The following is a 14,438-nucleotide window of genomic DNA, read 5'->3' as shown; positions in this document are numbered from 1 at the left end:
GTTTGCTGTATAATCACGGAAACCTCAATTTTGATTGCCAGCACCCACATAAAAGGCCAGGTACAGCCTGTAATCTCAGCTCTGGGGAGGAGGACCCAGGGGGATCCCTGGGGCTTGATGACCAGCCCGTCCAGCTGAATCAATGAGCTCCATGTTCCGTGAGAGACCCTGTATCAAAAAATAAGAGAGATGGAGGAAGACAACGGCCATTAACCTCTGGCCTCTGCAAATGCGCAAGCTCACACACCTGTGCAGGAAATACATATGCATACAGTTACACACACACACACACACACACACACACACACACACACACACACACACAGAGAGCAAATAAATGAGTGTGGTGTGTCCTAGGCATATGCAGTATTATGTATGTGCACGTGAAACTCAGGTACAAACTACTTTTTGACCCTGTGTGCTGGGCACAGAGCTTGCAGCCTTGGGTATGTTGGGTAAGCACTGCATCACTGAGCCCCACCCGCAGCTCATATAATTGTTATTTTTTAATCGTTTCCTTCTTCCTTTCCCCTCTCCCTTCTACCCAGAAATGGAGAAGGAAAGGATCTTTCATCCAGCATTCTGTCAGCGGCCTCTGCCTGGAGACAAAGCCTGCCCAGCTGGTGACCAGCAAGTGTCAGGCAGATGCCCAGGCCCAGCAATGGGAACTGCTGCCACACACATGATGGCGGCCCCCAGCCTCCTGGACCTTCTGCATGAGACTTGGGGACTGGAAGGGGTTAGGGTGGGGGAGTGTCAAGCGGGCTGTTTCCCATCTCTTCACATTTCTACTGGATCATCGGTACACACCCCTACCGCGCGTTTCTCCAAAGCTCGTTCAGGGAGGGTGTGGGGTCGTGCTCCATGCCCTCTGTGCCACCCCAGTCTTGCTCTGGGAGCAGAGATGGTTAGTGTGCAACTGTCCTGGGCAGAGACTCGGCAGTTGCTCCTGGCCCTTTGTCTTCTCCCTTGGCCCTTTGGGGGCCCCAGACAGTAGTGTGTGGACCTTCCCCTTGTTGCCTCCTAGGGACAAGGATAGAAAGCCTACAGAGGAACTAAGTTGGGTCACAGGGCTAGCCTGAGGTCAACACAAGAGGACAGGTGGCAGCGTGTGTGAAGAGGCTGAAGGCAGGGGCAGCTAGAAACCAGGAAGGGTTGAGGGGCTCAGTCCAGTGGGTGGGTGAGGGAGGGATGCATCCTGGGAGAAAAGGATGGGAATTCAAAGAACACAGCGTGAAGTACCAGAAAAAAAACGAGTTCTCTTTCCAAGACATCATCCTGTCCATGCTTTGCTAGCCCCAGGCCCCAAGCCCAACATACGCCTGCAGCCCCTTCTAGGTGGCCATATTCTTAGCAAGAGGCTTCAAAGGGATCTGGGGCATAATTTATTAAGTAGACTCCACTTCTGCTTAACCATAAGTCAGGCCAAGATCTCACGCTTAGGCCTTTATGACCAATTGGTACCCTGTCTGCACTAACTGGTCCTGGTCATACACCCTAGAATACCCTTGTCTCCACTCACTGTTTGGACCCCTACTTTTTCAAAGATCTTTGCCTCTGTAAGCACAGCATCATGGGGCATGGTGGCTGACCAGATTCGGACCCCCTTCCTGGGGTATAACCATTTCCTAATCAGTAGGAACCAAGTCACCCAGACCAAACCTCACGCTCAGACCCCTCTCCAAAGGCCAGCTGTTGCAGTGGGCTGTGAAGCTGGCTAGTGGGTCCTGTCTGTGTACAGAATTCCCTGTTCTCTCCTCTCTCACTACTGAGAACACAAAGAACACACATTGATATCATCCTGGAATCCCGGCTGCCTCCTTACCACTGGCTTACACAGTATAATCTTGGGTAAAAGACTGTTGGTAACCAGAACTCTTGGGGTCTTCCTCCAAAGCAAGACAGCCTAAGGAGGCCACTTCTACCCCAGGAACAACCAGTCTTTCCTTCAGAGACCAGACAGTCACACATTCATAGGGAATCTACAGACTCCAGAAACTCTAGAAATCCCCCAGAATATGGCATGTGTACCTACATATGCAATTTCCTAGATGGGGGTGGAGCCTGGATTTTCCCTGCTTCCTGGTTTCCAAAGGATCTGGTCCTCTGCTCTTGAGGAGCGCTTCCATCTCTCTGTGTCGCCGGCCTCCACCACCCTCCCTGCTGGGCCTGGCTTGTCCACCGCCAGATGTTAGGAGCCAAGTACCCGGTTTATAGTACCAGCTCTGGAAGGTTCTCCAGCAGTCTCCTTCACCTTTGGCTCTCACCAGCATCCTGTCAGCAGTTCTGTGCCAAATATGTGTGCGCCCTGGGCGCAGCATAGGGGCCTCTCACCAAGTGACCAAGCTTCAGCCCCTCCTGTGACAATGTCTCATACACGGCTTTCTGCAGAACTGGCCTGGGATCCCCCAAACCTCTGGGAATCCTCCTGCCGAAGTAAGGGGCAGAACTGGGGCCAAGGTAGAGGCTTTCCCCTAGAGACTTGGACTCTGCTCCAGCATGGACCTTGGGCCTGGGAACCTGGGCTTCTCTCTGTGAATGTACTGACAGCTGCTGAGCCTTGAGAAGGCCTCTCCCCGTTTGCTGTGGTCAGACCAGACTCTGCACTTGTCGGCTCTCCGTGGCGGGGACTCGGTCCAACTCTGTTTTTGCTTTTCTTCTTGACCAAAGCATGTGCCACTAAGCTGTCCTGGGGGACGCTGTCTTTATGAAACACACCCGGAATAAAACCACTTCTTACATGTCCACATGGGCCGGTGCCTTTACTTCTGACCTTGCAAGCACTCAGCTCGCTTCCACGGCCTGAGAGGAATCGGGTCCCTGTCCTGTAAGAGTGAATGAAAGTGAACATGGCAAGGTGAGTGCCCTCCTGTCCCTGACACAGCTGTTCTGAGGGGAGCCAGCAAGTGGCCTTGCTACTGGGACAAGCTGGGACCCGGGAAGCAGTGTCAGGCCGAGCCCAAGTTCCTTGCTTCATCACGCAGGCCCTGTTGCTGCTTAGAAATAGAAACCCGGGCCGGGCAGTGGTGGCGCACACCTTTAATCCCAGCACTCGGGAGGCAGAGCCAGGCAGATCTCTGTGAGTTCGAGGCCAGCCTGGTCTACAGAGCGAGTTCCAGGAAAGGCGCAAAGCTACACAGAGAAACCCTGTCTCTGAAAACCAAAAAAAAAAAAAAAAAAAAAAGAAAAAGAAAGAAAGAAAAGAAAAGAAATAGAAACCCAAGGGCTTCTCAGAATTGATATGGCCATCCCACCATGTTTACCTTTCAACAATTCTCTTCTTCCCTGGGAGCCAGCCTAGTCCCTCAGACCTGCCCTTCCTCCTGCTCTGTACACAGGAAAACATTCGGGCATGACGGCCTTCCTGGGTAAAAACAGCGACGTCATTCTAGAGGAGTCCCACCAGCCTGGGCTTGCTTGATCAGGTAGCAGATGCTCTACCTAACAGTTTCCATGGAAACTAGTCGACAAACTCCACCTTTTCTGTGATCAGAAGTTGAGCCTACCCAGATAAAAATAAGTACTGACGAGGTGTGTGTATAAAGTGCAGTGGAAATCCCCAGCACTCAGGAGGCAGAGATGGGTGGATCTCTCTGAGTTCGAGGCCAGCCTGGTCTACAGAGCGAGTTCCAGGACAGCCAGGACTATTACACAGAAAAACCCTGTCTCAAAAAATCAAAATAAATAAATAGCAACAACAACAAAAATAAACTGCAGTGGACAGACCAGAGTGTTGCTACCAACCCCTCCCCCACACATGAACACACACACACACACACACACACACACACACACACACACACACACACACACATCTCAGGGCAGCTAGTCTGGGATTCTTCAAAATGATTTCCAGACCTAAAGGGCCTAGAGCAAATCCCTGGCTGACTGCAGAACACTCAAGTTGGCTACAGTGTCTGGTCCTTGCTGAAGCTCCTGGCCACGCTCTTTGCTTGGGGCTGGTTTGTCCTTCCTTTCCCTCTGGGAGCCCAGCTCACTACCATCAACTAGTTAGCTCAGTGTCTTAGGTAGGGTTTCTATTGCTGTGAGGAGACACCTGACCATGGCAACTCTTATAAAAGAAAACATTTCAATGGGACTGACTTACAGTTCAGAGGTTTAGTCCATTATCATCTTGGCGGGAAGCATGGCGGCATGCAGGCAGACATGGTGCTGGAGAGGTAGCTGAGAGTTCTACATCTGGATCCGAGAGCAGCAGGAAGAGACCTTGAGCCACTAGGCCTGGCATGAGTTCTGAAACCTCAAAGCCCACCCCCTAGTGACACACTTCCTCCAACAAGGCCACACTTCCAATAATGCCTCTCCCTGTGAGTCTAGGGGGCCATTTTCATTCAAACTACCACACCCAGCTAACTACTGGCCATTCATCACAGTTCTCCCAAAAACCTGCAGGACAGTCTGGGGCTAGAGACATAGGAGCAATGTCTGTGCTAGGGTCAACCTCCTGCTTGTCCAGCAGAAGGCAGTTCGTGGGTCTTAGGATTTGACTTCAGTTCGTTGTCTTTTGTCTGTCTGGTTCAAGGCAGGTTTGTTGACTGGCTACCGTGGTACAGAGCACGGAACTCAGGTGCTCCCTGCCGACCTGTGCCCCCAAGTCACTTGGGTCCGGTCTTCAATAAGGCTCTTCCTTTTGCTCCCCATTTATACCTGCGAGAAATTATCCAGACAGTTCCACTGCCCATCAGGAGGCCTCAGGATTCTTCCACAACCCTGGCTGGGGTGTGGTCCTCTCCCAGCAGGGACCAGCAAAGAAACCTGGAAAGGCCAGAGTTCACAATGTCCCTATGACCACACCCAACTGTTGTCTGGTGTTTGTCCCCGGTGTGTGAGTCACACTGGTGTCTGAGTCACCCCTCTTCCAGGAGGGAGGGGACCCAGGCAGCTTCTCTCATGGTAAGAGGACCTCCCTGCCAGGAGTTAAGACCTGGTCATGGAGCAGTGGAGGGGCTGTGCTCTCCTGGCCAGCTGCTGGTAGAGTAGCCAGTAAACACACACACACACACACACACACACACACACACACACACACACACACACTCCCTGCTCTATACCAGGCCCTTTTGCTAAGGAGGTGTGAGTCAGTGAGACACTCTATCATTCTGAAAACGATGCTTCCTGACAGCTTCCGGTTCCATCCTGGCTGATGACTGACTACCTTGGGCTGGGTGGGTCTAGGGGAAGCCAGGCTGGGTTCAGGGGTCACCTTGCTGGGTGACTTGGGCATCTTCTGCTGTGTACACAGCATAGTAGTGGCTCAGACCAGTCCATTCCCACAGAAGGATCTGGAAGAAAGCTACAGAGGCCAGACCTGAACTAGTGATCATTTCTCCAGGGCTGGATTGTTTGTGTGGTTGGTTGTTGTTGTTGTTGTTGTTGTTGTTGTTTCTCTTTTCCTTTAAGGAGGCCTGGGAGACTCCTGTGGCCCTGAGTGGAGAGAATGGAGTGAATAATCCAGAAGCCCAAGAAGCACTTGTCTTCTCTTTGCTCTCTGGGTCTCTCCTATCCCCTCTAGCCATCCTGAAACCAAACCTGCCTTGTGGCTGGTGTCTTTCAATAAAGGCCTTGAGAGGACCACCTACTCAGAGTCCCTTGGGGTTCTAGTAAATGGGTGTGGTCCTGGTTCTGCCTTAGACCAGCGGTCCAGATTCCTCTCTATCAGAGGCATCTATGGAAGTCTTTTGTCCTCTGCATTGGGAGGGAGAGCACAAGGTTAGTATATTTGTGTGTGTGTATGTATATATATATATATATATATATATATATATTGTTTTTGTGTTTTTGTTTGAGACAAGAGTCTCACTATGTAGCCTTCACTGTTCTGGAACTTGCTGTGTAGACCAGGCTAGTCTTGAACTCACAGAGATCCGCCTGCCTCTGCCTCCAAGTGCTAGGATTAAAGGTGTGTGCCACCCTGCCAGGCTGCCTCAGCAAGATTCTGATGCATGCTTTTCTGGTTTGGTTTGATTTGGGTTTTTGTTTGCTTTGGTAAGGTCTCATATAGCCTAGGCTGACCTCAACTGGCCATGTAGCCAAGGATGACCTTGAACTTTTGCTCCTCTTAACCCCCACTTCCCAAGGGCTGGCATTACAAGCTGGAGCCACAGTACCCTGTTTGCCTGCTCCTTTTTTGAGTAAATTGGTTTGATGACTGAAGTAAGTTCTGACCTCCTGACTAGAAGTTATGGGCCAGAGGCCTGGAGCAGAAGGCTCCGAGCTATGTGCTGTGGCCTCATATATGCTAAGCAGGGTGCCTGCCACAGGATTTAGTTAGTGATGGATCTCTCTGGAGCAGCGGGGGGTGTGAGTCCAGGCTGAGGGCTGCCTCTGAGCCAGCTACCATATGCCAGCATTTCTTTCTGTGATTTATGAGTCTCTTCCCCGATAGCAGCCACGTGTGGCTGCCTTCCTTCTAGACAAGCTTCCACCCCAAAGACCCATTTATCAAAGAATCAGTGCCACACCATCAGCTTCTGTAAGTTACATGGTGGGTCCTTTCTATGGCTCCTTCACCCAGTGACCTCAGAGCTGTCCTGCTGTTTACTGGGCATACGCTTACAGTCGCACATTTTAACTTTCTCAGTCCTTCCTACAATTCTTTGAGGTCACACCATCTACAAGGTAGGAAAGGACTCCCCAAGACGTTAACACACTCATTCAAGATTGCCCAGTGAGGGCTGGAGAGGTGGCTCAGTGGTTAAGAGCACTGGCTGCTCTTGCAGAGTATCTGGGGGTTTGGTTCTCAGCACCCATGTGGCGCCTCACAACCATCTGTAATTCCAGTTCCAGAGGATCTGATGCCCTCTTCTGGCCTCTTCAGGCACTGCATATACATGGTACACAGACATACAGGCAGGCAAAACACTAATATACACATAAAAATAAATAAAATCTCTTTAAAAATTTTAAAGATCGCCCAGTTCACAGAAGGCAGAGTCAATGCTCAGATCGTGAGCTCTGGGCCAGCAGGATGGATTAACAGATGAAGGCACTGGCCGTCAAATCCGCTGACCTGAATTAGAAGCCCCAGGTCCCACATGGTGCAAGGAGAGAACCGACTTCTCCAAATCGTCCTCCGACCTCATACACATGCCATGCATATGCACTGCATGCACACAAAAAATAAACAAATGTTTAAAATTATGATAGGAGGCTAAGGTGGGAGAAGTCCTGTAAGTTCAAGGCCAGCCTGGGCTACAGACCTTACCCTAAAGCAAAGAAAATAAAACAAAAATACTATTTTGACCCAGGATACTCACTTTTTACCATACTGATGACTTTTTATGTCTTGGTGTAGTCAGAAGGTTTCTCCAGCCCCACTTATAAAATAATCACTCAGAGGTTTAATATTATTTATAACTGCGTGGCCATTAGCTCAGGCTTATTACTGACTAGCTCTTACACTTAAATTAATCCATAATTCTTATTTATGTTTAGCCACTTGGCTTGGAACCTTTTCTCGGTTAGACATTCTCACCTTGCTTCCTCTGCATCTGGCTGGCAGCTTCTGATTCTGCCCTTCCTCTTCCCAGCATTCTCCTCCTCTGGCTGCCCCATCTATACTTCCTGCCTGGCTACTGGCCAATCAGCGTTTTATTTATCAACCAATCAGAGCAACACACATTCACAGCACACAGAGCGGCATCCCACAGCATCTCGGTTCTGAGTTCACATCAACCCTGGAATGTTTGTGCTGTTGGCCCCATGGTGAGGACACTGAAGGCCACACACAGACTTACACACTCTCACACTGAAGTCTACCTCACCCCTGTGTCCCTCATCCCATCCCCTTCCCTGGATGGATGCTAAGAAGCTTCAGTTATTTCGGGCTCAGTTATTACATCATCTTTTACATAGGCAGAAGCAAGTGGAGAGGCTGAAATGCCCAGAGACACAAAGTCCCTCACCATAGGGCTGGAAGCGGCTGCTGGCAGTCTGCCTGACATCGGTACCTTCTGGAGCTCAAGATGGTGAAACCCCTGAATGATTCAGCCCTGAGGCCCCAGGCTGCTTGCCTGACTAGCCAGCTCCACTCCTCGCACCCCAGCCAGCCAGACTGCCTTCCCCTAGCTGGGCTCCCGCCATTGAGTCTGTCCATCTTCAGATGTTAGTTTGTGTTTGATCAGATCTGTATACACCAAGACCTGCGGGAACAGAGGTGTTTCATGGAGCGCAGTGGGATCACCCCAAGTGTGCACCAGGTACCTGGGCTCTGTGTACTTATCTTTACTTGATTAGAACCAAAAGTGTCCATCCCGATTATTTCCTGGCTGCTTTAATGTGGGACCACCGATTGGACCCCCGGGGAGGTCCAGCCTTGCAGAAGCAAACCATCACTCCAGCCATTTGATGGTATTTGAGCCTCAGTATCCTCAGCGCCCCCCAAAAAAAATGGTCATGGCATGGGGCAGATGAAGTGGGGCAATACTGTGCAGTGCAGGCCTTCTACCCTGGAAAGCCTGCGCAGCAATCTGGGGTGTATCAGGGCATGTTTCTATGACCCTGGCTGCCTACCCACAACATGTGGACTTCCCAGCTGTCTAGGACCTTCCCCAAACATCAGGGGAAGGCCTTTCAGCTCAGGCACAGTGGCCCAAGGGGGTGGAGGTCAGCCAGGAATAGAAACTGTGAGAGTCCTGGCGTCCACTTCTGCTCTGAGCTGGCCATTGCTAATCTGACTAAGGAAGCTTTCTTAGAGTATTGCTTTTCTCTTTGGGGAGGCAAGAGAAGTAAGTTGGTCAGTGGACTTCTATTCCAAGCAGGCCTTGAATATCCTCAGCAGATGGAGGCCAGGAGGAAGACCAAGAGGCAGGGAGGGTGCTTTTATGTGGGGGTCTTCAGAGCAGAACTGGTCCCTCCCTCATGTACATGCCCTAACCTGAAGCAAAGAAGAGGGGCTGTGGTCCTAGCCTGGGCCTCTGCCGGGGACTCTTGGAGATACGATGAGAGTAGGTGGCCTTTGAAAGTGAACTGAAGTAAATGCCTAGAAGGGGGCCTGGTACTCAAAGGAAAACCTGGTTCGTGGAGATGAAAATATTTGCCTTGTTCACAGCTGGACCACCAGAGTGTGGCACAAGAAATTTCATCAGTAAATATTTGCAAATGAATGAATGAGGCTCCATGTAAGGCAAAATGGATTCGTCTAGAAAGAAGTCGTGTGCTGGTTAGTTTTTTGTCAAGTTAGCACAAGCTTGGGTCATCTGGGAAGAGGGAGCCTCAAATGGGAAAAGGCCTCCATCTCATTAGCCTGTTGGAGAAGTCTATGGGGGCGTTTTCTTGATTAATGACTGATGTGGGAGGGCTCAGCCCACCGTGGGCTGTTTCCCCTGGGCGGGTGGTCCTGGGTTGTATAAGAAAGGAAATTGAGTAAGCCATGGAGAGCGAGCCAGAGAGTAGTGTGTTCCTCCATGGTTCCTGCTCTGGCCTCCCTTGGTGATGGACTGTGAGCTGTAAGTCAAATAAACCCTTTCCTCCCCAGGTTTTTGTGGGGTGTGTTATCGCTGGACTAGGAGGCAAACTGGGATATCTTTCTTGAGTCTGACCTGAGCCCCAGGTCAGTGTCTGTAGGAGTCAAAAAGGGAGCAAGCACATTGATGTTGGCATGGTGATAAACACCTGTAATCCCAGCATTGCAGAGCTGAGGCAGGAGGACTGGGAGTTGGAGGGTAGCCTGGGTTACATAGACTGTCTGACTCTCCTGCCTCCTCTTACAAAGACGGGTGTGCATTGAGCTTGTCAACTTTGCAGGTAGAGAAGCCTGGCCGCGATGGGTCCAGGAGGTGGACAAGTGGGGTGAGATAAGGCAAGCGTGCCTAGTACTGCTGGGTGTCATGTCTGGGATCCTCCGTAACCCTAGGACTTGGGAGTCAGCGGCAGGATGACCACCAAGTTTGAAGCCAATCTGGTCTATATGAGTTCCGGGTTAGCCAGGGCTGCATAGTGAGACCTTTTCTCAAAAATAAAATGAATAAGTAAATGGCGGGTGTTTCATGAGGTTTGCTACACACCTGGCTGGGGGCACCTGCGGGGGGCTCCCTGGCTGTCTGCTCTATCATCTTGAGTCAGGGTTGTATTAGAGCTGCCTGAGGTTGGTTTGTTTGTTTGTTTTTTATTCGTTGAATTACAAACTCCGTGAACACAGGCGTAGCCACGGCCCCGAGTACAGTGCCAGGCCCACGGTAGGTATTCAATAAATACTTGCTGGATGAATGAATGCATGGGCATGCATGACAATACAACTGCAGTCCCTTGAGTCTGCCAGTCAGAGTTTGAGGACACACGCCAGCTTGTTCTCGCCTTCCTCTTCTAATTTGTCTTGTTGACTTGGCTCTTTTTATGAAATCAGGTGAGGTTTGACCCAGTGCAAATTCTTTTTCATCAAGAGCAGGAGACTCAGCATTTGCAAGTTAATGCCAAATCAGTACCTGATTAAACAGACAATGAGTGTGAGTTCCCGGATTCCACAGCGGAGAAGATGCGCAAAGCCCACATGAGAACGGCCTCCCTCGCTAGTTAGCGGTCTGACATACTAATGAAGTCCCGAAAGGGCCAAGGTGGTGGAGGCTGCAGCTTCCAAACTGGGGAGAGTGGGGAAGGCTTTCCTTTAAACTGGCAGTGGAGAGAAGCTCACAGAGGTTTCTCTGCCCAAGCGGGGCCTTCCGCAAGCTTTAGCCCAGGGCTATATCTCAGCTCAGGACAGAGGAGTCTCATTTATTTGCATACAAATTGCAAATGTCTACAGTCTTCGCTCAAACAATTTTTAAGTGAAATGTTATTGCTTCCCCGAAGGCTATAATTCCTGACTTTTTCTCGTCAATATTCCTCTCACTTAAGCAGCTAACTCACATTGACCCAGATTTTCCATCCCAGGAGTGCACAGGAGAAAGGAAACAGGGAAAGAAAGGGGGTGTGGGTGGTGGAGAGAGCCTGCCTTTAGGATGCCCAGGACCCAGTCTGGGTGCTTATAGCATTAGTTCATCTAATTCTGCAGCAACTCGATGGGCTGGACCCTGTGCTCATCTCCATTTGTAATGAAGAAATCTGGGCTCTGAGGTCCAAAAGGCTGGGCCTGGAATCCTAAGATACCTGACTCCCAGAATTCATTCTTAAATTATACCATCTCTGAAAAATACCTATTCTTTACATTTCTTTAAATATTAAACAATCCTGTTAAAACTGTTGACAGTCGTGCTCAGGGTCTACTGCCTCTTTCCTGGACTGTTTGGAAATGTGACCATGCAGCAAACTCTCTGGGAGCTGCAAGCGTTTGAGAGATTTAGTGCAAAGGAGAATACGGGCCATAGTTTGTGTCTTTAAGGATTTCAAAGTGGCCCTGGGGAGATGCTTCAGTGGATTAAAGTGCTGACCTGGCCAGCGTGCAAGCTGAATTCAGATGCCCAACACCCACAAAAAGTCAGGCAGGCATGGCAGCCAGCCTGTAATCCCAGACCTCAGGGCAGCGGAAAGAGGCTTTCGGGCAAACTGACTAGCAAGACAGGGGACTGGCCAGTTCTGGATTCAGTGAGAACATGCTTGGCAAATAAAGTGATGAGCAATCACGGGACCTCCATATGTATGCACGCACGTGGGGATATGTACTCACACACATGTAGGTTCACACACATGCAAGCATGCATACATACATGCATGCACACTACACCCACATACATGCGAAGAAGGAGCATTTCAGAGTAATAGCAGAGAATCAAGCCAAGTGTGGGGCCTTCTCATTGAGCATCTGCCCTTCAAAGCTGCACAAGCCAGCCCTGAGGCAAGGCCCCAAGCTGAATGCTCATCTGCTATGTCCTGGTGTCTGGGACTAGCTCTGGTATATGAGAAATGTTCAAAGCCTGTAGGTAAAGTAAATAAAATGATACATGTTTATCACCCAGTGCTACATGTTTATCACCCAGTGCATACCAATAGTGCATATCAAGTACTGCTCTGGGCACAAAGACAATAGTAAACAATACATGTAAGGGCCCTGGGCTTCCAGACACACGTATTCTAGAGGCACAGAAAAAAAAAGTGCACTAGAAGATGTACAGGGTTGTTCTGAGATACAAAGGCAGAAAATAAAGCAGAATGATGGGACTGTGTCACTAAGAAGGAGGCCTCGAGGGGTGGGGGCTGACTCCTTGGGGCAGGAGTTGGCTTTTGATGCAAGTCCCAGGGCACCACCTGGAAGAGCTTCCAGGTGCAATATTCATGTAAAGCCTGGCGGAGGCCGATGCTGGCCCAAAGCAGGGAGCAGTGGTATGCACCAGAGCTGGGGTAAGGGGTGTGGAGCCAGGATGATCCCTGGAGCTTGCTGACCAGCCTAGCTGAATTGGTGAGCTCCAGGTTCAGTGAGAGACCCTGTTTCAAAAATAATGTAGGAGGCTGGAGAGAATGCTCAGCAGGGAAAGACCCTTGCTGCCAAGTTTGATGAACTGAGTTCAATCCCCAGGATCCACATGGTAGGCAAGCAGACTCCTCCAAGTCACACATGCCCTGCCCCCATGTTGTAGGATATTTGATCTCACTGTGAAACCTGAGACTGTGTTAATAAAATCAACCTTGGATCAGGGGGTAGAGCCAGCAGCTAGTTGACAGGAATTGCCATAGAGATTACTGAGGAGCCAAGAAGACGGACAGAGAGACACCCGGACAAGAAGGATAGGGACTTGGATTTTGTGGTCTTTTTTGGTTTGGGATGGCTGGAGAGACTTCTCTTGCTGGGTCTCTGGCCAAAAAGGAAGATTGGGTTGCTTCTCAGCTTCTCTGAGCTAGCAGGTTTTCATCCCAACATCTGACTCCTGAGTCTTTATTGGTAAATAGAACAAAAGAGACTTAGTAAAAACTACATTTGGCTGCAGTGGTAGAGCTGGTGCTGGCAGGACCAGAAATCCAGTCAGGCCAAGGCTTTAGCAGGGTGCAGACTGCAGGGCCGAAGGGCAGTTAAAATATCATAGATTCAGGTGCAGCCGCTAAAACCATGGGAAAACAACACCCACCCCCACACACACAATAAGTAAATTTTGAAATAAATAAATAAAACTGGGTGTATCAGTGAATACCTTTAATCCCAGCACTCAGAAGGCAGAAGCAGGCAGGTTTCTGTGAGTTGAAGGCCATCCTGGTCTACATAGGGAGTTCCGGGACAGCCCAGGCTATGTAATAGAGAGACTCTGTCTCAAAAATACCAACCAAACAAACAAATACATAAATAAAATTTAAAAATAAGTAAGGTGGGGAGTGATCGAGAAAGACATTCAGTGTCTAATTATGGCCTCCACACACATGTGTATATATGTTCTTGTGCATCCTATACATACATACACACATGAATATGTACATAGGTACACACACGCACACACACATCACGGTACAATTGGATGCCTCTATGGACAGCCATGTTCTTCATTGAGAAGAAGAAGCTGTTTGTTCTATGGGAAGTGTGAAGTGGCTGCTTTGGGGAAATGGAGGCCTTTTAATCAGGTGGCTGGCACCCCTGGTTCCATTGCCCCCCCCAGATCCACCCATGCTCAGGCACAGTTTGGTTACATGAGTCAGATGAGCTGTACCCCTTTTCTCATTTGGGTTTTGGTCCTTTGTGACAAGAGGATGTTGACTAGAGGTCACAGGTTACCTTGAGGAGGGGAAGCTGGCTGTCGGGAACCGATGAGGGGCCTGAGCCAAGGCCCTAGTGATTAGGGTCCAAATAGGAGGAGGTGTAAGAGCAAAGGCAGGGACTGGAGACCCCAAGGATTGTCTTTTTCACCTCCTAGCCCCAAAGGTCCACGTCCTGTCTCATGTAAGATGACTGAACACAGCGGGGAGACAAAAGTGAGTCAGATTTGCCGGCCTGGAGGACAAGAAGAAGAAAGTGAGAAGTCAAGTGAAAACAGCCCACTGCCTGCCCCCAAGGAAGCAGGAGGAGCAGCAGCTTTGGGTGGGCGCAGCAGGGACAGGGGTGATGGGCTCAGCTTGCTCTCAAGGTGAGGGGTGATGCCGTGGAATAAGGTTGTCAGCCAATCTACATGGGAAACATCTGGGTCTTTAGCCTCCCTTGCTCTGTCCATGTGACCTATGAAATGGTATAATTAATTGCTAGTCTCAAAGACCCACTTTTGCAAACCACCAGTGACCCCATCCACCCCAGAGACTGGTGGCTCTCTGTTAGGAGTACCTAAAGTTAGGATGACATTATGGGTCCCCTTCGTGACTGTGTACTGCCTAGACCACAGAAGACCAGGGAGTCACATTGAGAAGCTTGAGACTAGGTCAGAGGACACATGTGCTTTCTGCTTTGGGGATGCCCACACGGAGGCTGGGCTTCGTTGGTAGCATCATAAAAGCTGGCATTGTACAGTCATCAGATCACAATGGGGAATGCCCCTTTCAGCAGGCACTGTGTCTAGCCAAAGGGAGTCTGGGGA

General features: G+C 50.0%; 1 protein-coding gene across 1 annotated transcript in view; it reads left to right on the top strand.

The window, feature by feature from the left end:
* The window catches only part of Galnt16 (polypeptide N-acetylgalactosaminyltransferase 16), an 89,867-nt gene extending 87,122 nt beyond the window's left edge, over positions 1 to 2,745 (top strand). Inside the window, exon 16 of the mRNA XM_052739444.1 lies at positions 549 to 2,745. Within this exon, the coding sequence (XP_052595404.1) occupies positions 549 to 686 (138 nt within the window). The 3' untranslated portion in view covers positions 687 to 2,745. The remainder of the gene's footprint in view (positions 1 to 548) is intronic.
* The last annotated feature ends 11,693 nt before the right edge of the window (positions 2,746 to 14,438 follow it).

The sequence above is a fragment of the Peromyscus californicus genome, unplaced genomic scaffold (genome assembly GCF_007827085.1).
Source record: "Peromyscus californicus insignis strain IS unplaced genomic scaffold, ASM782708v3 Scaffold_15__1_contigs__length_86483966, whole genome shotgun sequence".
NCBI lineage: Eukaryota > Metazoa > Chordata > Mammalia > Rodentia > Cricetidae > Peromyscus > Peromyscus californicus.
The sequence above is the reverse complement of the archived record's forward strand: the minus strand, read 5'-3'. Positions and strand labels throughout refer to the sequence as shown.